General features: G+C 38.7%; 2 protein-coding genes and 1 long non-coding RNA gene across 4 annotated transcripts in view; 2 read left to right on the top strand and 1 right to left on the bottom strand.

Moving 5' to 3' along the window:
• Nucleotides 1-26,080, bottom strand: part of Dpp10 (Dipeptidyl peptidase 10) — a 289,344-nt gene that overhangs the window by 135,053 nt on the left and 128,211 nt on the right. The window lies entirely within an intron of this gene.
• Nucleotides 6,875-8,391, top strand: LOC143187552 (uncharacterized). Its single transcript, XM_076391773.1, has 8 exons — nucleotides 6,875-6,912; nucleotides 6,967-7,037; nucleotides 7,092-7,162; nucleotides 7,214-7,244; nucleotides 7,310-7,366; nucleotides 7,448-7,476; nucleotides 7,531-7,735; nucleotides 7,963-8,391. Exons 1-8 carry the CDS (start codon nucleotides 6,875-6,877, stop codon nucleotides 8,133-8,135), a joined length of 675 nt encoding a protein of 224 aa, XP_076247888.1. The 3' UTR covers nucleotides 8,136-8,391.
• Nucleotides 14,676-15,163, top strand: LOC143187516 (uncharacterized). The gene is made up of 3 exons (XR_013003213.1): nucleotides 14,676-14,692; nucleotides 14,781-14,860; nucleotides 15,033-15,163. It is a non-coding gene; the product is annotated as an uncharacterized LOC143187516 (long non-coding RNA).

Here is a 26,080-nt window from a genome sequence, read left to right as displayed (position 1 = left end):
TTTTTCAACTGCTGGATTCCTAAACTTAAAATTTGCATTTTTGGATTCCGCTCGTCCAGTATTATTAAAATATGTAAGAAAAAAACCATTAATTTTTGTTTCCCCAAAGTAAAGTTCAGCCCAACATCCTGCAATCCATATAACGAACTGGCATACTCTAACTCTAAGGATTTGATTTGGCTTACTGTTGGACTTGATTTCTGGAAAGGATTGAGTGTGTTGATTTCTTCAATTGCGTGAGTCTTTTGAGTATTATATACTCAATATTATATATTATATACTCAAAAGACTCACACACATATATATATATATCTTCATATCAGATTCAAGAGGCACGATTTAACCCGTAGCATTTTAAGTGTGGTCGAGCATACCGAAAATCAGTAAACTTTTACGCGTAATATCTTAATTTTGTTTATGAAGTATCAGAAATTTATAATATATTTATTTTTCCTTTTGTCTTTCATATATACATTGAGTTGATTACTTTACTTTTTCGAAATACAGTATTAGCATAAGCCTCCACCTCTCGGGAAAATCAATCACGCATAGCGGGGCCCGTATAGGACTAGATGATTTCCTAATCCATTTATCTATATCCTTCTTGGATATTTGATTAAAAAAAATTTAGATATACTCGCATATCGTGGCCGAGCTTCTGTTTCAAAGCCGCTCTGTTATAGCGACCACAGTACCATTTCGCACTGTCTCAGCATATTTAATTCATAGACAGAGTAGTGGCTCGGACTAGACGTTAAAACACATAGAAGTATATTTATCTATAAAAATACATCCCATAACTAACCTGTGAGGTGGTTATGTATGTAACGGATAGAATTACGAATTCCGTTCGTAACAAACTGGTGGCGTAGGAACGAACGGAGTTACGGACTGAAACTGGTGCAATGGAACATAGGTGTAGACGATTCTGAATCCTTGAAAAATCACCTGCTTCATAGTGAAACCAGCGAGGTGGAACATAGGAGCAGGTGAGAACCAAAACTATTCTTCTTTCTCGAACGGTTTGCTTCATAACGAAACAAGAAACGTGAAACATAGGAGCAAATTGTTCATAAAAAAAACAAATTCCCCTCTTGCTTACCATACGCTGTATACCTTTGATTATGGTACAAGAAGGAGGCAAGCCAAACGAAGGTGAACCAACTCCGACTTACCTGTCCGAAAGGATATGGGGATACAAACGAATGACCTTCCTGAAAAACGGGAGAAGTACAGAGGCTGGGGAGGGGGAAGGTTCACACCTCCTCTAAGCACTGTAAGACATACAAACACTGAGCTGCGAATTCTGGAGGTTGGAAGTCTTCAAGGGGCAGGTACAGGGAGGGAGGCTATAGATAAGAGAGTAGAGCAAGGGGGAGGGTTAAATGAGGGGCGGGGCACCGACACTGGGGGTGGAGGAGGGACTAGATTGCTTATCCATCAAGGGGAGGAGGGGAGCTTTCAACGACTCTAGGATATAAGGGGGGAGGGTGTCCTTTCTGGGAAAAAGAGTCGCGTCAAAAACACTGACGGAACTGATATTGTCGATAGTTCGATCGAAAGACATTGGTCACCTGTTCGATTTGACAATTTCGGCGAAATTCAGTTGGCTCGACAATGGGTGGGGGGCCACCGGGATAGCTGGTCCTAGGTCGCGATGGCGTGAAAAATTGCATAGATTAAGAAATCTTTTACGATAGAATTCTAACGAATCGATGAAAGTCGAGTGTCGATCCCCTCGCAGGGGTCGTTGCGTCTGAGGAGTCGTTTCACCCAACGTCATATACCACGTAGCTCTAACTAGGGAGGAATCATGGCACGGCTCCGGGGAAAACGTAACCCTCAGCCAAAGGCACACCCTGCATAGGTCCGGGCCAGTAAAGCAGGGGTGATTCGGAGGTTGGGGCAGGGGGTAGGAACGGGTTATTGCCTCCATGCTTCGGCATAAAGTCGGACGGTTTCCGCCCGATAATAGCCTGGGAGCATGGATATAGGAATAACGGGATGGAGCAATAGTCTCGGGAGGTGAAGCCGCCTTATGGGGTGCGGGGATAGGGTCACGTGGTTTCTGAGGACCCGTCGGTGATTGGTTCTAGTATAAATGCGCGAAATTTCACTTTCGTCGACCATAACGTTGCTTTCAGAGACGCTGTTAGGTTATACATTGTTAGACGGTTAGACGCTATCGCTATCAGACGCTATTATTATATATATAATAAAAAGGTTTTTACAATGCAGCAGTGTAGCGTAAAACACTGTAACAATCGTACAAGAAGACATGCCATTTTGGGACCAAAAATGAAAATACGAGTAATATTTCGTACCACCGGTAAGAAACATATTGTAGTTGTGTATATAAAAACTAAGTTGCATTATCAAAATGAAACAAACAATGCAAAATTACACATGTAATTATTTTTTTAATAGATTTCCAAAAAATAAAAAGTTGAAATTGGCTTGGATAGAAATACTGAAGTTAAATGCAAAATCGCTTTCAACCGAAGCCAGAATTTGTTCTGCACATTTTGCGAAAAATGGATTTGTTACTGTTCATGGTATGAAGAGACTTCGACCAAACGTACTACCATGTATAGGTATACTGCATGCACTTATTATTATTTTGTTTTCATTACAAATTGGCATTAATGTTATTTTATAAAATAATTGTTCCACGTATCTGATTTATAGTATGCTTTATATTGTTTAGGACCTGTATCTGAAGGTACTTCAAATGATATTGAAATTGCAAAAGATTCTGTTTCTAATACTTCTGCAGTAGATAGAATCACATTGGCTGTTCCTGGTCCCAGTGCGTTAAATGACGTAGAAATTGTAACTGATTCTGATTCTAATACTTTCGCAGTAGACAGAGCCACTTCAGTTATTTCTGGTTGCAATCAATGTAAGAAATACAGAATCTTATTTAATATAATATGTATAATAATTTCATACAACATGTAAATTTTTCTTACATTGTATTTTTTAAATTTTTTACTTATGGATCAGTCAGTATTAATCTCCCTTGAGAATAAACAGCTTCGCAAAACATTGCAAGACACAAAGAATTTTTATCAAAACAAGATGAAAGTTTTGCAACAGAATCTTCAACGAAAGGAATCACGAATTATTCCTTTAAACACAATTTTGGACACACTGAAGACAAACAACGTGCTAAGAGAAGAAGACGTGCAAATGCTACAGGACATAAGTGGGTCAAATTGTCAAATAATAGAAAGGCAATTGCAGAAAAACAGAAGTGTATCTGTAAACAAACAATTTAAAAATAGACTGAAATCATTTGCTTTAACCTTGCACTATTATACACCAAAAGCTTACGAATATGTACGAGAACAATTCGACAATTGTTTACCACATAGTAAAACAATTTCTAAGTGGTATCAAAGTATATACCAGGATAAAACAAAAAACAAATAGTGTAGATTATCAACTGTTTAGAACACTAGTGTCTGATGAAATGGCTATTCGTAAACACATAGAATATGGTGGTCACAAATTTAATGGATATGTGGACATGTGATAATATATCCACTTCTGATACAGCAATTGCAACAAATGTTTTGGTTTTCATGGTTGTTTGTATAAATGGTGCATGGAAAATTCCGCTGACTTATTTTTTAATTGATAAGGTGAATTCAGAACAGAAAAAGAATTTGGTTTTGCAATGCATGACTTGTTGCACGAAGCTGGCATGCAGATTGTAAGTGTAACGTGTGATAGAACGGCTACAAACTTTGCAATAATGCAACAGTTGGGGTGTAATTTTACAAACATTGCCTCATTACAGACAACATTTCAGCATCCGGTAACTAAGGAATATTTCCTGATCCATGCCATATGTTAAAATTGGTATGAAATGTATTTGGCGACATGAAACACTTTATTGATGAAAATAATAGATTTGTTAAATGGGAACAGCTACCTTGAAGCTTGAACAGCTACACAATCTACAAACAAGAAAGGGAATGCATTTAGCAAATAAATGACGAACTACACATATTCAATATGATAAACAAAAAATGAAAGTTAGACTAGCTGCACAAACGTTAAGCAGGTCTGTGACAAACTCATTACAGTATTGCACAGACGTATTAAAGCTGGATGATTTCAAGTATGCTGAAGGCACTGTTGAGGTTGTTAACAATACTTATACGTATGAGAACATGATAGAGTAACTATATATATACATAGAAGTTATTATTAAGGTTGAAGGAGGTTTCGGCGATAAAGAAACTCATGTGACTCGGACGAGAGAACCACAGCGGAAGAGACGTGGGAAAAACAAAAGACCGGCCGCAAGGCCCCTGTACGCAACGCTTTGACCGCGCACTTTGAATCACGCTTTCCAACAGGCACCATTCAATTTTTAAATATCTTTAATGACCTCTTTGATATATTTAATTCCATAAGTACAAAACAAGCCGGTTTTAAGAAAACAATACGTATGGAAAATTATTCAACATTTAAAGACAGGTTAGAAACGGCAAAAACTTATATTACATCACTAAAGTTGAGTAATAGAGAGCTTATACATGCTGGTCGAAGAAAGCCTGGGTTTCTTGGATTCTTAATATGTATTAAGAGTATAGAAGTTCTATATAAAACTTTATGCGTAGAGAAAAATGTATTGAAATACATCCCTTGTTATAAATTAAATCAGGACTATATTGAGTTGCTGTTTGCATGTATTAGGTCACGAGGAGGTGGGAATAATAATCCCACGTCTAGGCAGTTCCAAGCAATCATGAAGAGAATACCAGTTCATTGCCAGTTAAGGTGTAGCGTTAGAAGAAATTTCCTTTCTGCATGTTACTTCATTTAATAAAATAGTGACTTCAGAAGATGTGATTCGATGGACGACTGGATTACATCGCCTAGAAGAAGAAACTATTATTACAGAAAATGAGATAAATGACCATGATTATATTCCAGATGTAAGACATTCTTTACGAATTCAGGAAAGAAGTAACAATATATATTGCTGGATACCTTGTCATGCAATTAGAGAAAAGAATTGTATGTAACGAGTGCATAACAGCACTAAAATCTAATACAAGTACGAATGAGGATAGTTTAATTGCATACAAGGATAGAGGGCGATTAAAATATCCTTTTACATATTTGATGATTCAAGTATTGCAGCAATCAATAGGACATAAATTATTTAGAAACTTGGAAAATCATGTGTCGAATCAAAATGCCTTAGAAAACCACATCACGCATTTTATAAGAGCCGTATCTCAAAGATATATTAACGTGCGACTACATTATATAGCAGAACAGAGCAATGATACTTCCACTAGTATGCGACAAATTTTTAATAAATTAATTTTATTCAGAGGCAAATAGATCTTTCTCTAAACAAAAGATGTCAATTGTATTGTATGTTTTAATATTTATTGTATAAATATAAGTTTGTATTGAATAATTGTATTACGCTATTGAAAGACAAATTAAATGATTTTCAAAAATATTGAGTATATAAATTTGTAATACGTATTTATAATTCGTATTTTAAAATACGACTATATAATTTGAATATTAACAATAGTTGAATACATAATTGAATATAAGAGATGCTGTGTTTAAAAATAAAAATAATACAAGAATTTAAATGGCAAATACTGAGGTAAAAATTGCTTGCAATTATTGTTAGTTTGAAAACAAAATGGGACAAAGATAAAGATTTTTCATGTCTATTGATTCTAACATTTAATAATTTTGTTTTGATCTCTCAATAACATGCATTTACAGGACACCATTAACACTTCAATATATTGATTTATAAATGAGACACTTTATTTCTGTATTTTGTGGAAAATATTCTATCGTATGTACATTTATAATTGTTAACAAAGTGAAGGTCTCACATTGAAATTTCTCGCATTTATACTAGAACCAATCACCGACGGGTCGCCAGAAACCACGTGACCGTATTCCCGCACGTCAGGAGCAGTTTCACTTCCATCGCCTAAACCGAGATTTATGCTTCATTCCTTTATTCCTATATCCATGCCTGGGAGTCACACCGGTGATCCCCCCGTTTTGAACTCGCATACCTTCGTATAACTTCGCATAGGTCTGGGTTAGGTCTGGCTTAGGCCGGGGCCACACTATGCGTTTTCGCCGCTGCGGTTATGACGGATGCAGTCATCCGATTTGTGACATTGTATAGATTCAGATGAGAGCTGCTACACTAGTGCGGCACTGCCGCATTCACCGGACGTCGCCGCAGCATGCTGCGTTAAATTTGACGCACCGCATCGCCGTAGACGTGTTAGAACACGTTTAGTCTTATGTCAGCGGACACACTACACAGTTTTGCCGCAGCGTTCTGTTGTATTTATTGAAAGAGAAAATCACCATGTTTGATATCGATAAATTTATTGAATGTGTCCACGAAAAGGTGGAACTTTGGGACAAAAGTACGAAAGACTATAGTGACAAAATAATTCGTGACAAATCCTGGAACGAAATTGGCGAGATGTTTTATGATAATTGGTTGAAATTGAATACAAGCGAAAAGGACGAAAAAGGTATATGACAAATCATATTTTTTGCAGATTTTTAAATTATTTTTATTAAAATTTCAGTCATGATAGATATAAATGTAAGATTTCTTATTGAATGTCAGAGCTCTCTGTGTCTACAAAGTAAAATTACACAAATTATTTTCAAAAATTTCTTCGCGCTCATGTTGACGCATTGGTTGTTCAAGGAAGATTGACAGCGTTAAAACCGCAGCAGTGTGTTGCGTAGTAGCCATCCGATTAAATCGCGTCCGTTATAACCGCAGCGGCGAAAACGCATAATGTGGCCTCAGCCTTAGGTCTGGGTTGAATTGAGAGCGGTTCGAATGGCCTTGGCTTGCTTGTACCGTGTATCGGAGCTATTGTGAGAAATTTGAACATTTGAATCGAAAACATTCTATCTTCAAATTTTTTGGAGTGGGAAGATCCCCTTTAGAGCGAGTGAGAGAACGATATTTCGAAAAACGGGAAAAATCGCGATAAAACCGTGTGAGCGTGCGGGATATCAGCAAAAGTGAAAAGTAGAAAAGGACAGTTGAATAGGCTGCATAGGAGCGCCTAATGAGTGGGATAGAGACACCACTATAGTGAGTGGCTCTCTATTACCCTCTTTAGTATAGAAAGGAGCTTAGAATAAAATAAAACTAAGTTCAAATATTTTGGAGGGCAACCTCAAATATTGGAGAGGACTCACAAGTGCGAGAGAGACAATTATGCATCCGCACGAGTGAACAAACTCTTAAAAACGCAGTGAAACATAGACTTAGTAAGTGTTAGAAAAGGACAGTTCAATACAAGGCATAGGCATAATAACGCGTGTGACAAGGAATGACATCTCAATAGAAGGTGCCGTATTGAGTTCATAGTCTGTGTAGGACAAAAACGTTAAACGCGATTAGACATAAGTGAGAAAAAGACGCATAGTATAGTGTACATAAAAATAGCGAGTAAGACAAAGACGGTTCAACAAGTCGAGTGCTAGTGGGAAAAGGACACCGTGAGCTCCAGTAGTCCGCATCGCAGTAGCGGAGAAGGGAGGAAGGAAGAGGCGATCACGCATCCAGCCGACCACCTGGCTTTGCCGCCGTGTGGGTGCGTCTACCAGCCACCCAGCCACACTCCCTCCCCGTCGCGCGACGACGAGGAGCGGATCGAGAGGTGTAACTCTAGCGCGAGACAACGAGACAGTGAGTGAAAGACTCGACCTAGACCTAGGATAGGGAAAAATTTTATTTTTTAAGTGCGTAAGCGTGCGATTTATATGGTCAGCGAGGAAGGCCCCGCGCGCACTTAGGAAGGAGGCAAGTCCGATATCTGGACGGTGGACTTGCCTCCTCCCTAAGTGCGCGGAGTCCCTGGGAGGATTACCCGACCCTCATATATGGAGCATGATATCGGCGTGATTTTTCGCCAGGAATCCAAATCCGTGAACGATTTTTGACTCGGACCCGATTTCGGGGACCTAGGTCCCAAAACTCGAAATTAAGGTGTGTGCTGGGGATAGACGTTGGATTAGGGTTTCTTAAGAACAAAATAAACTGTGCGAAGTGTTGTTTAAAAAAAAAAGAAAAAAAAGGTCTGGGTTGAATTACAGGTGAGCGCCATAGAACCTATGATCAAAATCCAAGCATAGTGAAAACGATTTCTAATGAATTTATTGAAAGTGTACGAAATTAATTTATCTTTTTAAATGTGTTGCAAATATTATTGCCTCCTTTCTTCACTTCCTACGGCAGGATTTACGTTTTTGATACTGGCCTGTGAAAAACAATTAAAACAAGTTCATAATGATTTCCTATTAATTCATTTACAAACAATACAAGTAGAAGGATTTTACTTATTTGTTTGTATCTGTGGCGAATTATTTCCAAATCGTTTTTCCTTCGGGTAAAGTAAGAAAGAAACAGCTGAAAGCAAAAACTAGTAGGAGACTGTGAAAAGACCCATCACCACACCCGTCAAAGACGGTCCTCATCACTCTCCATATACATTTGTCTGCAAATATATACAATTATAACTTGAGGCCATGGAACAGAACTTCATGCGCGCTAATTCGCACTGACGGGTGCGATTGCGACTCTCAATTGCAATCGGACAGCACTTCATATGTACTGATTTTCACTCGCTCGGAGGCGGAGTCGCAATACCACATGGCACACTTTTTCACGTATACCATGCAAAATACTATACATCTTATAAACAATTTATATTCTTTATTGTTGGTTTATTATTGCATGTAGAATCGCCCTTTCTCGATTGTATCAGCTTGTACATAAATTTGTTTTAATTTAATTCTTTATATAAAATACGTACACAATGTCATTGTTTGATCTTTAAACTCATCCCTCAATATTTCATAAAAATTTTTGGAGATCTCACCGAAGAATCTCCTTCCGAGTCGGAAAGTGAAAATATGTATAATATCAAAAAAAGCTACGTGTACCTCGTTGCGCTTGCTGGTGACTTGGACCTAAGCGTTCCAAGCTTCTTTCCGAATCTTTCCGAAAGCGTCCGAAGCGGTCCGAACTGCCGAGCTCACTTTCGTCCCCCCTTAAGAGCTTAGGGTAGTCACGTGACTTTACGAGATTTCCTGGTCGGTATCTGCCGTTACAGTTTTCTTTACAGAAATAAAATTATCCACAGACATGTGGCTGCCTAATGAATGCGAGATGGAGCCACACTATGATTCCCCCTCCACTATACACACTACTATACGAGCCGTATGTACGTGAATTCGGCCCTTCGGATCACTTCGGATAGCTTCGGAAAGACGAGAGAGAAGGCAAATGTCAAATCTTACTCTCGCGTTTCTAGAACGCTATTGTGGTTTGGCCCAAGTCGCCCGTAAGCGACATTGAGCGGCACGAGTCATTCGTAAAATATTTCGAGTGGAAACTCTGGTTTATCTGCAAAACTAAATCAGTTTAATAAAAATTACTTTTTGAGTTTATGTAACTTGAATGTAAAAGATGATATACTTACAAGTTTTACACTTTCTACGTTCTTGATACCAGCCTTTAAAAAACAATTAAAACAAGTTCATGTTGATTTCCTATTAATTTACTTACAAACAATAAGAGTAAAAGGATTTTACTTATCTCTTTGTATATGTGGCGAATTATTTCCAATTCGTTTCTCCTTCCGGTTTGGTCTGGGTTAGGTCAGGGTTAGCTCTGGGTATATACAAAATAAGAGGAGACGTTGCTAAAAATACTTTAATTTAATATACTTATAATCATCAGAATCACGGTTGCCGCTGCGACCCCGACCGCGGCTTCTCCCATACTTTCATTTACGGACTTTCTTTTTAAAATCCCAGAACTGTAATATGAAAAATAGACACATGTTATTCACGAAATTTACTTCGTTCTTGAACAAAAAATGAATAGATAAATTACTTAGCGCTTTAGCATAAGATCGCCTATGGTCTACGTACGTTTTGTCGTCATGCCTCCTCTAAAGCTAGCGCCGACGCCGACGCCGACGCCGACACCCACACCAACGCCGACTCCGACGCCGACGCCGGAGTCGGTGCAAGCTTTAGAGGAGGCATGACGACAAAAGATACGTAGATCATAGGCGATCTTATGCTAAAGCGCTCAGTAATTTATCTATTCTTTTTTTGTTCAAGAACGAAGTAAACTTTGTGAATAACATGTGTCTATTTTTCATATTATAATTTTGGGACTTTAAAAAGAAAATCCGCAAGTGGAAGTATGGGAGAAGCCGCAGTCGGGGTCGTGGCAGCAACTGCGAACCTGGCCTGGGGGGAAGAGGCGGGAACGGGGGGGAAAATTTAATTATAAATTATTATAATTAAAAAGTAAACATATTAAATTAATGTATTTTTAGCAATGTCTCCTTTTATTTTGTATATATCAAGACCTAACCCAGACCTAACCCAGACCTAAGAACATATAAATATTATAAACAATTTATATTCTTTATTTTTAGTTTATTATTGCATGTAGAATCGCTCTTTCTCGATTGTATCAGCTTGTATATCAACTTGTTTTAATTTAATTTTTCATACAAAATACACAGAGAATGTCATCGTTTGATCTTTAAACTCATCCCTCAAAATTTCATAAAAATTTTTGGAGATCTGACCGAAGAAACTCCATTCGAGTCGAAACGTGAAAATATCTATATCAAAAAGATTGCGCGTGCCTCGTTGCGCTTGCCGGTGACTTGGACCTAAGCGTTTCAAGCTTCTTTCCGAATCTTTCCGAAGCCGTCCGAAGCGGTCCGAACCGCCGAGCTCACTTTCTGTTCGAACCTTACAATGTCACTCGGAATGAGTTTTCATGGGACTTCTTGTGGGACATGAACGAAACACGCAGCTCGTATAGTTGCATTTGTAGTGGTACGTCAAATTCTCGAAACTCGCGTGCCAACTCAGGGCAGCACGGGCCTCCTGATTAGGCGCCGCCTGGTCTGTTCAAGCGGAACTAAACTTGTCACTTTTTTACTCTGTTTTATCTCTAACCTCGCAAAAAGCACAGCAAAATCGCGCTGACGCTTTACGTCCTTATATTGGAAGGTTTTGAGATGGAAAAGGACTCATTCGATAGAGGACGGTTCAATCTAGCCCGCGCTGGTCATTATTTAATCAGATTCTGCTGATGTTCAGTAATATGAGTGTTCAAAGTAAAGCAAAAATCGACAAATTCACAGCCATGAAATCTAAGCATTTTTAGCTAATTTAGAGATTGTTCTGAGCGAAATCATGACCAGCGCGGGCTAGATTGATCCGTCCTCTATCGAATGAGTCCTTTTCCATCTCAAAACCTTCCAATATAAGGACGTAAAGCGTCAGCGCGATTTTGCTTTGCCTTTTGCGAGGTTAGAGATAAAACAGAGTAAAAAAGTGACAAGTTTAGTTCCGCTTGAACAGACCAGGCGGCGCCTAATCAGGAGGCCCGTGCTGCCCTGAGTTGGCACGCGAGTTTCGAGAATTTGACGTACCACTACAAATGCAACTATACGAGCTGCGTGTTTCGTTCATGTCCCACAAGAAGTCCCATGAAAACTCATTCCGAGTGACATTGTAAGGTTCGAACAGAAAGTGAGCTCGGCGGTTCGGACCGCTTCGGACGGCTTCGGAAAGATTCGGAAAGAAGCTTGAAACGCTTAGGTCCAAGTCACCGGCAAGCGCAACGAGGCACGCGCAATCTTTTTGATATAGATATTTTCACGTTTCGACTCGAATGGAGTTTCTTCGGTCAGATCTCCAAAAATTTTTATGAAATTTTGAGGGATGAGTTTAAAGATCAAACGATGACATTCTCTGTGTATTTTGTATGAAAAATTAAATTAAAACAAGTTGATATACAAGCTGATACAATCGAGAAAGAGCGATTCTACATGCAATAATAAACTAAAAATAAAGAATATAAATTGTTTATAATATTTATATGTTCTTAGGTCTGGGTTAGGTCTGGGTTAGGTCTTGATATATACAAAATAAAAGGAGACATTGCTAAAAATACATTAATTTAATATGTTTACTTTTTAATTATAATAATTTATAATTAAATTTTCCCCCCCGTTCCCGCCTCTTCCCCCCAGGCCAGGTTCGCAGTTGCTGCCACGACCCCGACTGCGGCTTCTCCCATACTTCCACTTGCGGATTTTCTTTTTAAAGTCCCAAAATTATAATATGAAAAATAGACACATGTTATTCACAAAGTTTACTTCGTTCTTGAACAAAAAAAGAATAGATAAATTACTGAGCGCTTTAGCATAAGATCGCCTATGATCTACGTATCTTTTGTCGTCATGCCTCCTCTAAAGCTTGCACCGACTCCGGCGTCGGCGTCGGAGTCGGCGTTGGTGTGGGTGTCGGCGTCGGCGTCGGCGTCGGCGCTAGCTTTAGAGGAGGCATGACGACAAAACGTACGTAGACCATAGGCGATCTTATGCTAAAGCGCTAAGTAATTTATCTATTCATTTTTTGTTCAAGAACGAAGTAAATTTCGTGAATAACATGTGTCTATTTTTCATATTACAGTTCTGGGATTTTAAAAAGAAAGTCCGTAAATGAAAGTATGGGAGAAGCCGCGGTCGGGGTCGCAGCGGCAACCGTGATTCTGATGATTATAAGTATATTAAATTAAAGTATTTTTAGCAACGTCTCCTCTTATTTTGTATATACCCAGAGCTAACCCTGACCTAACCCAGACCAAACCGGAAGGAGAAACGAATTGGAAATAATTCGCCACATATACAAAGAGATAAGTAAAATCCTTTTACTCTTATTGTTTGTAAGTAAATTAATAGGAAATCAACATGAACTTGTTTTAATTGTTTTTTAAAGGCTGGTATCAAGAACGTAGAAAGTGTAAAACTTGTAAGTATATCATCTTTTACATTCAAGTTACATAAACTCAAAAAGTAATTTTTATTAAACTGATTTAGTTTTGCAGATAAACCAGAGTTTCCACTCGAAATATTTTACGAATGACTCGTGCCGCTCAATGTCGCTTACGGGCGACTTGGGCCAAACCACAATAGCGTTCTAGAAACGCGAGAGTAAGATTTGACATTTGCCTTCTCTCTCGTCTTTCCGAAGCTATCCGAAGTGATCCGAAGGGCCGAATTCACGTACATACGGCTCGTATAGTAGTGTGTATAGTGGAGGGGGAATCATAGTGTGGCTCCATCTCGCATTCATTAGGCAGCCACATGTCTGTGGATAATTTTATTTCTGTAAAGAAAACTGTAACGGCAGATACCGACCAGGAAATCTCGTAAAGTCACGTGACTACCCTAAGCCCTTAAGCGGGCACGATCAGATATGTCAGAGCGGCGACATTACCGACAAAATTAGGCAAAAACAAGGGTTTACGGCCTGACACTTTTCGTCCTTATATGAGATGATTTTAAGCTGGGAATTGGTTCATTCGAAAGAAAAAAGTTCAATGCAGCGCAGTCAACTCGCGATTTAACGAAATTCTACTGATATTTAGTAATACGAGTCTTATAAAGTAGAGCAAAAATCTACCATTGACAGCTATAGAAATTTAAGCATTTTTATGTAATTTAGAGAGTGTTTTGAACGAAATCGCGAGTTGACTGCGCTGCGTTGTACTTTTTTCTATCGAATGAACCTTTTCCCAGTTCAAAATGTTCTCATATAAGGACGAAAAGTGTCAGGGCGTAAAACCATACCATAGTATTGCTTTTGATTGGACTATCGATGAAACAGAGCAAAAAATGCGACAAATTTAGTTAGGCCTTTGCGAACCAGGCGGCGCCTAATTTGAAAGGCTGCCGATGTGGAATCGGAATCTATGATACCTAAACTGGCGATACGAGTACTGAAAATTTCCCCCTCCCCTATACACACCACCTTAGGAATAGCGTGTACATGAGCTCGGCGCTTCAGGCCACTTTGGACAGCTTAGGAAAGTCAAAAGAGAACGCGAATGTAAAGTGAACCTGAAAGTTGTCGAGAAACGGCGCAAACCGCGCGCGATATCTGTTTTTCATAGATCAGTATCAACAGTGCAAATTCTGCCACATGAAACGAAGACAGGGGTAACAGTTTGCAACACATCAAGAAGATAAGCATAGTCACATACATATAAGAATCGTGTACATTTTTCATTGAGGATAAATTCATTAGAAATCGTTTTCGCTGTGCCAAAATTTTTATCACAGATGTGATTGCATCGAACTGTAATTTTCTGGCTTCTCTAAGTACAGGGTGTCCGAAAACTCAAACTGAGTTCAAAATTTATTGGAACTTCAATATCATTTTTCAATAGAACAGTTGAGTTCTTTTGACATTTTTTACCTTCTCGATTAGTAGAATACAATACAGTAAAAAGAATTTGACTTTAGAAAGATTGGTTAAGATCAATTTTGCGGTCTATTTTTTAAACAGATCTCCATCCATCTGCAGGTGTGTAATGATACTATGAAAGTCATGACATACAAGCACATGTAGTTATTACGAATCAAAGATGGATTGTATTTTTATTGGGTATTTTAGAACTTTTAATGACTCGGCCTAGATGCCGGTGGAAACAATGCCCTTCGGCACTTGCGAGCTGATCTAACTACGAAATAAGGAGGGCAATACTAGATACAGATGAGCCGTATCGCCACGACAAGAGTTATTGAAGTATATAAAAAAGGTACGTAAATACATATCCGACTTCACGCTAACTAATCATATTTCTCTTGTAAATCGCAAATTATGTAATAATTATGTTTATTTTCAAGATTACAGATAAAAGAGTCCACACAGGAGAAGGTTCAACTTGCCACAGATGAGTGATATCGTCAGGACAGAAGTTACTGAAGTATGTAAAAGAGGTACTTAGATGCATAGGCGATTTCACGCTAACTAATCGTATTTCTCTTATAAGTCGCAAAAAATGTAATAATTATGTTTATTTTCAATATTATAGATAAATAATTGTGTTTATTTTCAATGTTATAGATAAATAATTGTGTTTATTTTCAATATTATAGAGAAAGAGCTCACACAACACAAGTGGAAGAACGGCGGCAAGATCCTTCGCCGGGGTCGTGGTAGCGGTTACAGAGGTGGGAGAGGCGGGCACCGGAATATCAAGAGTTTTATTTTTAAAATACAAAATGTTAAGATTTGTTTTGTTTAGTTATTTCAAAATTTTAAAGATGTATTGTGTAATTATCGTTTTGATAGATCAATACACATACAAATAACACTTGTCGTTTGATAAATACCACTACATTCACACGATTCAGTGCTGTATTGAATCACTGAAAATTTCTCAGTAATCGGACACATCGTGTATAACTCGTGCCGCTTGCAGGGATTTGAACGGTTGAATATGGCGTTTCAAGAGTGAGAGAGTAAAACTCATATTGGCATTCGCTCTACTTTCTGCAAATATCCGAAGTCGGTCGCGAAGCGTCGAGTTTATATGCACATAGCTCGTATAGAAGGTGTGCAGTAGAGGGGGAAATTTTCTAAGCTGCGCCTCAAATTCGAAATCATAAAATGGCTCCATCTTGCGCTCATCAGGCAACCACGTGTCTGTGAGTAATACTATTCCTGTAACGAAAACTGGAATAACAGATACCGACCTAGCAATCTCGAAAAGTCACGTGACTACCGGACTCCTTGAATCATAAAAACTCATTAGGTCTATTTTACTTTGTTACGTAGATATAAACGTTTTTACTTAGGTCATACTCCAGTAAACATCCTGTACATAACCTTACTTGAATTTTACTTGCGGACTGAATTTAACATTGAACAAGTGTATGTGATTGTAGCGTTTTATAATTACTTCATAAATCAGACGCTCCCTTTTATTATATTTCAATATGAACTGTATAATGCTGATAAGATGGAATCTGAAAGAAATACAGGTGTGACTACTGGTCGTCCGAACAGGGTCATCTTGTAAGACGACACGCGTTTTCGTAATTGTAACATTCCTAAGGCAAAGCTACGCTGTCAATGGAAGAGCGGCTTTCCACCGACTGAAAAGTGGGGATTCATGTGGCCTGCGATTAAGGAGTTAAAATCCAAAGCTTAGACTTTATGTTAACAATAGTTTATTAAACAATAATCTCATTCTAACTTATCTTTAATAACTTTAAATTGAGTATTCAATATAGTAGTCATTGAATTTGACGTTATGATGAATAATATAGAAACGCTTATATTTAGTTGAACGAGAATTGCGATTAGGTTTTCTACATTTAATACTATTCGTAACACAAGAGGATCTTCAATCGAGACGCCGTGTAAGAATGTGTCTGTGTGCAATAGATGTCGTAAGAATGTGTTCAATAGATGTCGTCCCGAATGTCTCAGTCGCTGCCAGAAGTATAGATGGCAATAACTCTAGAGCGGTCTGGAGACATCTTAGAACAAGAGTCCATGCAATAGCCAAAGCGGCTGTAAACCCTTCGTTATCCTACTCTATCGGTCGCTATCTCGAAGAAACAGTCTCAGTATACCGCAGGGCACAGAACCGCCCACAGTACTTTGTATAGCAAACACCTTTAAGGAAGCATCGAATGCTTATAATCTTCGTAAAGCGGTCGCTGCGTATTAAGGGAGTGCTTTCGATTTAGCTTGATTTAGCACCTCAGCTACCCCCGAGATGTTGCTCGGGGCATAACCTAAGCGGTTACGAATTGTAGGTTCTGCACGGTGAGAACACTAGTCAGCATACAATTGCATCTGGTATAAAATAAAATGTATTTGCAAGTAATATTACAATAGTAAACCGATGGTGTTATACTTAGTTTGATGGACGAATAAGGATCGAGGCGCCTAGCCAACTAAAAGAACTGTCAGAGCTCACCATCTCCATGTTATCCACATGTGAACTTCGACTTTTACCGAAACCTACCGGCCCAAAGAGAATTTCTGTTTCACGAAAACCAAATAGTTTCCTGTAATTATGATCACGACTTTAAGCGACCACCAGGAGCTGTTAGCGCAGGAAGATATTCACGAGAATTTATTCGAAGTCGGATTCGTCAAAAAAGTCGAAAGGAAACGCATACCCCAATGTTGTCGCCTGGAGGTCCCATGCACAAAGAAGGACGAGATTTGCGCATACGTTAGTATTGTGACCGCGTCGGTGTGTAGTCACCAGGGGGAAGCGAGGAAAAAGGTGCCGCCTCAGTCGGGCGCCAGGTTCATTACAGCGAATGAAAGAAGTCACTCGGTTAAGGATTAAACTAGTCTTTATTCGCACCAGTGAAACGCGCGGTGTGAAGCCGGTGTGAATCGCACGCGGTCGGGTGGGAGTCGCACTCCCCGGTTTGTCGGTAGGGTGGGAGCGGCAGCTCCCCGACTGTGCTGCCAGACTGAGGAGGCAAATCTTGAGAATTACCCCCTCGGTGAGCTCGGCGCTTCGGGCAGCTTCGAACAGCTTCGGACAGCTTCGGACAGCTTCGGACAGCTTCGGGTAGCTTCGAACAACTTCGGACAACTTCGGGCAGCTTCGGGAAGTCGAGAGAGGTGGAACGTGATGCGCACTCTCTCATTCTTTGAAATGTTTACATCCCAATCGCTAGCAAGCGGCAAGCGGCTAGCACCTTGCGCGAGTTTTCCGATTGCCAAAATATTTTCAGTTTCTAACTTAGAAAAATATTCTAATGAAAAAAAAATTTCGAAAATTTTTTTCTGGAGAGAAACTAATTATAAGACCCCCTGATTACGTTTTAACTATTAAAGAAAGAGTTTTTTTTTTTAAATACCGCATATGTTTATTAAACCAATCACATTCAAACGGCTGAATGAACTTCAATGAAACTGTATATCTAAATTTTATATTCTTATCTCAAAATCTTATTAGATTTAGAGCAGAATCGATGCATGGATGATGATACTTACCTCTTATATTTATCTGAATTTTCTCATATATATTCGTTGTTCGTAACAATTTAAAAAAATGTTTCAAATTAATTTTACACAGAATTAGATTTTATAGAAAGAAGTTAAATAAACTTTCTCTCCATTTACTTGAATAAAGAAGAAGTTAAATTCATAATCGGCTACTGCAATTCTGATTTTTTACACTTTCCCTTTCATAATCTAAATCTTATAAAATATACAATGAATAATTGTATAGATGTATAATAATATAGATTTTGCAACGTAATCTTTCAGCACATGTCAATTTTCCACCGCGTGCTCTCTAAACTTTTTTTGTCCCGGTCGATACAAAATGATCCGAAAAGTAAGAAATGTATTTTAATAAGGGTACAGCAACTGAAGAAAGGCTGATAAACGGTATGCTTGCGAAAAATTCTCAGAGTAACAATCCTGGCACGCTTAAGTTTTCCGGGTGCGGGCATTCACATGTGCACATATATATTTTGCTATTAAGTGGGAAGATAAAGATCTTCATTTGGAAATTTAACGCGAATGCAATTTAGTCTGGAAAACACTGCTCTTATTGAATTAACCCTTTCTGCTTCAGAATTAATTGCACTTCAGAATTCAAGATTATCACAAAATAAATACTCTGATACTGAAAATTCGTCAAATGTATGTACTAAAATGAGAGTCCACCCTTGGCCAGAAAACTGTACATATAAATTTATATATATATATATATATTATTATTATTATATATATTATTATTATTTATGTATATTAGTTATATAATAAATTTACATGTAACAATCATCTGTAAATTCCGTCATATGTAATATAGTAAACTCTTCTGCTTGTGCTTTCTATCCTTTGTAAATGTAAAGAATTGTTTAACATTTCCGTTTCATTTTCTCTTTTATTTAGTTGTACATTATATTGCATGTTTACGGTCACCTGAACAATTTTTTACATTTCCCTCCCGATGAAAGAAACCTCCACCTTCACGCAGTTTTCATCGAGGGGTATTTTATAATAGATACGAGATCAACTCAGACATAAAGTTGATTCTTTATCATAAATTGATTCAGTTATCAAACAATGTATAAGAAAAAAAAATCATTAAGAAATATTTTATATTAACGGCTATGATAGCGGGCACGTTACTGGCTAAGAGTGAACTTTTATTTTAATACATTTGACGAATTTTCAGTATCAGAATATTTATTTTCTGATGATCTTGAATTCTGAAGTGCAATTAATTCTGAATCAGAAAGGGTTAATTCGATAAGAGCAGTGTTTTCCAGACTAAGTTGCGTTACGTTAACATTCCAAATGAAAATCTTTATCTTCTCACCTAATAGCAAAATATATATGTGTAATATAAATATAAATATAATCCATGCATCGATTTTGCTCTAAATCTAATAAGATCTTGAGATGTGAATATAAAATTTAGATATAAAGTTTCATTGAAATTCATTCAGCCATTTGAATGCAATTGGATTAATAAACATATGCGGTTTTTTAAAAAAAACTCTTTTTTTAATAGTTAAAACGTAATCAGGGGGTCTTATAATGAGTTTCTCTGCAGAAAAAAATTTTCGAAATTTTTTTTCGTTAGAATAGATTTCTAAGTTGGAAAGTGAAAATATCCGGGCAATCGGATAGTCGCGCAAGGTGCGTGCCGCTTGCCGCTTGCTAGCGATTGGGATTTAAACATTTCAAGGAATCAAAGAGTGCGTATCATGTTCCACCTTCTCTCTCGACCTTCCGAAGCTGCGCGAAGCTGTCCGAAGCGCTGAGCTCACGGATACGCAGCCCGTGCGTTAGTATACGTAGTGGAGGGGGTAATTCTCAAGATTTGCGTCCTCAGTCTGGCAGCACAACTCCCCGGTTAAGCGGGCACTGTCGGTTGGGAGCCGCTGCTCCGCTCGGTATGCGGTGGGGCGTATGGCCCGATGGCGGATTCAGTGGATGGCGGACCCGCTGCTCCGCTCGGTATTCATAGTTCGCAAGGTAGGAGGATCCTCGGGACCGGACGGTGGCACTACAGGCCACGGCGGCTACGCCACCTGTTGACGTTGGTCGAGGGGCCCGTCGCCCGTGTCCACCGGACTACGCCACGGGTGGAACGCGGAGGGCCAAGGTTTCGAAATACGGTTTTACCACAACGAGTCGTTACAACACCTCCTAGGGTCCATTGGAGGACTGAGGACTGAAGAGTCTTTACAAAAAAAGAGAGGGAGAACCAGCGTGTGCGCTTCAGAGGTGATCACTCGCTATTGCACGGTCATGTGTATACATTCGGTGGCTGGAACGATCTCCCATTCGATTTTTTTTTTTTTTTTATATATCCTTAAGTAGTGTAGTCCGTGCCTGGGAACCAGAGCCCCCCTACCAGACGGCCCGATAGTTGATGTGGTGTTACCTGCCTTATGAGATTATGTTGAAAGTAGCGTTAATGTGTTGTGGGTGAAAATTTTCAAAAAACCCATAAAAGATGCAATTATGTTTTGGTTGATAGGATTAGTCATTTCTGAACTGGAGAGGGAAAGGGATTTTTGGGTTGTATGGGATCATATGATTAAAGAATCGTCCTGTGTTTTGAACAAGTGGGTCTGGGTGTTTACTGATTTCGTATCTTGTTAAAATTTCCTTGATATAGTCGAGTACCTTAGGTATATTGGCGCGTCTGTGAAGGTCTGTGGAGGAGGTCCAGGTGGGTTCTTCATAGATAATCCGCAGTACTCTTCCTTGTGCAATGTGTACTTTGTTTAACTGAAATTTTGATGCGCAGCACCAGAGCTGCATTCCATAGAGGAGGACGGGTCTAAGACATGTCAAGTAAGTGTGAATTTTTAGCCTTCTGGTCAATCTGGAGCTGGGAGGGAGATGTTTTCTTATGGCTGCTGTAGCTATTCTCAATTTGGAGATTCTGTCGGTGATGGCAGGAATCCATGACATTTTGTTATCTAGTATCGGACCAAGATATTTGACGGTAGGTGACCATTCAATGGGAACATTATGTATAGATAAAAGAAGGTCTGTGGAAATCTTGTTTCTAGAGAAGATGATTGCTTGGGTTTTAGAGGGGTTAACAGTTAGTTTCGAGTCTGTAAAGAATTTGAGAATAAGGTCTAAAAAGAGTTGAAGTTTTTTGATGAGGAGGTCCAGTTTCCAAGAAGAAGCGTAGATTGCTGTGTCATCAGCATATAGAGCTAGAATGAGGGAAACTATACGGGTAAATCATTAATGAATAAATTAAAAAGAACGGGACCAAGAATAGAGCCTTGGGGGACCCCTGCCTCAGAAGGGTGATATTCTGACGAGATACCGTTGACGGAAATGAAGAATTTTCTGTTTGACAGATACCAGAGTAATAATTTAATGAGTGTAGTTGGGAAGTTAATTTTGAAGAGTTTATAAAGTAGTCCGTGGTGCCAGACTGAATCAAAGGCTTCGGCAAGGTCAAGCAAGACTAAGGCCACCTTTCTGCCTACATTAAGTTCATGAGTAATATCCTGAGAGACTTTAAGAAGCTGGTGTATGGTAGAATGACTGGATCGGAAACCAAATTGCTGATTGATAATAATATTGTTAGTTTGGAGGAAATTATTGATGTAAGTGAGTATGCATTTCTCAAAAACTTTGCTGAGAATGGGGAGGAGGCAGGATGAGTCTATAGCTTTGTAAAGAGTTTTTTGGTTTACCGGGTTTATGGATTGGTATGACTTTAGCAATTTTCCAAGATTTAGGAAAGTTCGAGAGTTGAATAGAGAAGCGGAATATGTAGTAAATTTGAAGGATGACCTTTCTGGAAGCGTGTTTTATCATTGTGGAGTCCATTCTGTCTGGTCCTGGGGTCTTATTGGATTTGAGGGATCTCACGGCTGCAATGATGTCCTTGAGGGAGATGTAGACTTCATCCAGAGGGTTGTTCAGGGTCTTCTGTGTGAGATCTTGGATGTAATTTCGCACTTCGTTCTCCTGGGGAGAAGGAAGTCCTGATGCTGCACTGTGAACTTTGGCAAATTCTTGAGCAAGGGCATCTGCCCTGACTTTATCTTCTGCAATGATGTTACCGTTAATGGATAAAGGAGGAAGAGGTGTATAGGACCTGGTGAGGGTTTTATAGGTTCTCCAAAAGGTAGGGTCTGGTTAATGGAAAAATTTAATTCTTTCATTCCAAGAGGATCTACGAAGGTGTACTATCCTAGCGTTGATTTCCCCGGAAATGAAAGAAATTTGGTCTTTGGAGAAGGGATGTCCTGTTCTTTGAAATTGACGACGGTGACTCATCCTGAGTCTAATGAAGGCCTGCAGAAGGTCATCGTGTGCAAGGTTGTCTTTGGTAGGTGTGAAGATGGATGCCTTGTTTTGACATTTTCTGAGATGAAGATTTAGGGTGTGGATGCATTTGTCTATGTCTGAAACTTCTGAAAAATTAGTTTGTAGCTGAAATGAGTTTGTGAGTTTCATATAATGTTTCCAGTCAACAGTGCGCTGAACGTCAGGAGAACGGAATTTGTTTCCTTCAGCCCAGAGAAGTACGGGACGTTGTGGGGATGAGAAATCATCCGTGATTCTGCAATGTAATTGCAAGTGGTGATTAATAAGATAAAGGTCCAGTGTAGAAGGATTACATCTATAGTTTCCATGAAAAGTGAAGTTGTCCGGGTGAATGATGGAGTAGGTTCCTCTGTGGCAGTGTGAATGTAGGTTGATTCCTGGTCTGTTGTTAGAGCTGTTTTTCCAAGCAGAGTACCTTGCGTTGAAGTCACCTCCCACAATGAGTGGATATCCCACCCCTGTTATTGCATCAAGATCCCCATCCACAAGAATGTTATTTGGTGGGTTGTAAATGCAGCCAGTGAACAAGGAAGGTTTCAAAAGTTTGATGTATGCAGCTTCAAACCTGTCAGAATGATTGACTTGGATAGGTTGAAAGGGGATAGATTTGTGGATAAGGATAGCCACTCCTCCTTTAGGGCCATAGGTTCTGTCACCCCAATGGATTTCATAGTTAGGTATGGTGAAAACAACACCTGGATTAAGCCAGGTTTCGGTGATAAGGGCTACATGGATATTATGTTTTCTGAGAACACAGCTCATTTTTTTTGTTGGCAATGGAGCCGGCATTTGAGAGAAGAATGTTAGTCACTTTTTGAGACGGTTAAGGAGTTACTGGGCTGCTGCCAGCATTTTATCAAAGTTACATAGCTTGTTGATTTCTTGAAATGTATGCATAAGATTTTCAAAAGATGAAGTAGGATTGCTGGAATGTGCAGGTTGGTGTATATCAGATTGGACAGGTTGAGCAGATTGAGCAGGTTGAAGAAGTTGAAGGCAAGCTTGTTTGTATGAAATGTTGAGTACGATGTAGGTGTTTGGTAGTGGTTTAGACAGCGACACTTCTATTAGGGGTTTTTTAGGACGCTTTACTTCAAGGAATTTGTCTAGTGATGGGGATTTGCTATAATTGGCCGTATGAGCGCCAGCACAGTTTGCACAAGAGGACAGAGTATCAATTGGTTTAGTGCAGTCAACAGAGCGATGTTTGCCTGCACATTTAACGCAGATGGGGGAGTAATTACAATTTATGGAGGAGTGGCCAAAGGCTTGACAATTGAAACATTGCGTGTGAGTTTTTTTAGACATGAATTTCGGCCAATAGATACGAGTTTGGAATAAGAATCCCAACTTAGTGACATCGGTGAAGTTAGTTCCAATAGGGAATGATATTTTGTAGGAAGAATAATATAACGAGTTATTGTTATTTCTACCTGAAGGGGTAAACCTTTGTTTAAAAAATTAGTTGTCTACAAGATATTTCGTTGTGTCAACTTAATAGGACATCCTCCACAGGAGTTAGTGGCCAGTCATCTCCACCACTCGTGGTGCACATATGCTTCACGCGAATTTCTACCGAGATTGCTGACATTGCAAAAAATTCCATATCATATCAACTGAAAGACTGTCGTGGTCGAAAAACAAAAGCACATAAAAGAAAAAATGCCATTAGTACTGTCATCGCAAGGGAGCTTGCAATAATATGCAGAGCATGAAGAGAAACAGAGAAAGATATAGGTGGAACAAGAATTATGGAAGCGAATTAAAATAAATAAAACTTGAGTGGAAATGTGGAGGTGAGCATTAGTTTCACCACAGTTACGTTGAGATAGACAGAGCAACGGTACAGTAGACGTTAAACAAGAATGGCCACCCCGTAATGCTTTCCGGGAGTTATCCTCCTGCAGTGGGAGCGGTGACTGTTTGGTTACGGGTATCACGTCGATGGCAGAGGGAAGCAAACAAGCAACGTTTCGGGATCGTCGGCGTGACCAGCTGTAAGCTGAATCGGAACTCTCCGCAATCATCGATCTAGATTCATAAGTCATCAGTGGAGATTGACTTCCATATGGCGCGACTCGTGTGAAACAATCGGGAAGGTCGTAAGGAAGCGTAGCATAACAGTAGCAACTAACGATCGCAGAAGTCTCGTCCTCCTTCGTACATGGGGTTTTTGAGCGATAACATCGAGATAAGCGCTTCCTTTTAACTTTTCCGACAAATTTGACTTCAATTATCTCTTTTAGTACGAGCGTCGGACATATCCAGCATGCATGTGACAGCCTGTATAGATGAGCGCCATCTATAGTTGGTAACAGAGTATTCTATTTTTAGATTCAAAATACATTTTGCACATACGCTTAAAACTTCTGACTTTGGATTTCAAGACGATCGTCTTCTGCTTTTTTAACCGATTTCATCGATTCGACAGCGGAGCGATATTTCTTATACAATAAAAATTATTCTAATAAAAAGTCTTTCTTAATTTCTTACAAAAATTCTGAAAAAACCAGTTGCAAGTATAATTGTTGTTTGATCTCAATTGATCTCAAAAATTTAAGGTTAAGGTTTTGTTTGAAACTTATTCATAGAAACATTTTGAGCCCTTTCCAAAATGTTTACAGGAAACAAAAAAAGTAATTGATTTAAAAACAGATTAACAGACTCCGAATATGAGGAGAATTTTGAAAATGAAAATAATTTGAATCTGCGTAAAAGACGAAGAACAAATGTAATATACAAAAGTTCAGAATTGGAAACAGAATTAATTAAAGAATCTAATGATACGAACTGTGATATATCATGGACGAAAAAGAATTTTGTACCAAAAATTCATCAATTTACCTCAAAAAGTTCGGGAATTGTTAAACAAATACGCAGATCATCCAAAATCATCGATTACTTTCAATTATTTATATCTGAAAAGCTCGTACAAATAATTGTAAAGACAAACTATTATTGGGCTCAACAAAGTAATAACAACATGAATACTCTCGAAGCAACGGCGCTAAACGAATTGTACTGTTTCTTCGCCATGTCATTGCTAATGATACGCAACAAAAAACTATCACTAAAAGAGTACTGGAATACAGATAATTTTCTACGATGTGATATTTTTAGAACAATAATGACCAGAAACCGTTACTTTCTGTTGTTACGAATGATATATTTCTCGCATGACTCTAGACGCATTGGTGATCGCCTAACAAAAATAATAAACAGAATTGAAAGATTGCGAAAATCATGCAATGCAACATTTCAGCCTTATCAAGAACTTTGTATAGACGAAAGTCTACTTTTATACAAAGGCCGGCAGTATATTCTGTAAAAAAGAAACAAATTTGCCATAATGTCGTTTATTCTTTGCGATTGCAAAACCGGATATGTGCAAGACATAATAGTTTATGCTGGATCATCTACAATTCCGAATAGTGAAATCAAGGAAATTTGAAGCACCTTTTAGCACTTTTGAAGCCATACTTAGGAAAGAGCCATACCTTCTACGTGGTTAATTTTTATTTGAGTCCAGCATTATTTAACTTATTATACAGCTACTGTGCAAATCCATGCGGAACTATAAGAAGAAGATGACAAGAAATGCCAAAGATTGATGATTAATTGAAAAAAGGAGAGGCATCTTTTTGTTCTTCAAAAAATTTGTTAGTCTTGAAATGGATACACAAGAAAGGAGTCCATATTTTTCTAACTATAAAGTGAACATGGTAATAAGTATTGTCGATTCAATGCGTAAATCGTTGAAATGATACCGGAAACTTTTGTTCTATCTAATTGACATTTGTGTGTGGAACGTGTATTGTCTTTATAAGCACACATGGAA

Source organism: Calliopsis andreniformis, unplaced genomic scaffold (genome assembly GCF_051401765.1).
Source record: "Calliopsis andreniformis isolate RMS-2024a unplaced genomic scaffold, iyCalAndr_principal scaffold0048, whole genome shotgun sequence".
NCBI classification, from domain to species: Eukaryota; Metazoa; Arthropoda; class Insecta; order Hymenoptera; family Andrenidae; genus Calliopsis; species Calliopsis andreniformis.
The sequence above is the reverse complement of the archived record's forward strand: the minus strand, read 5'-3'. Positions and strand labels throughout refer to the sequence as shown.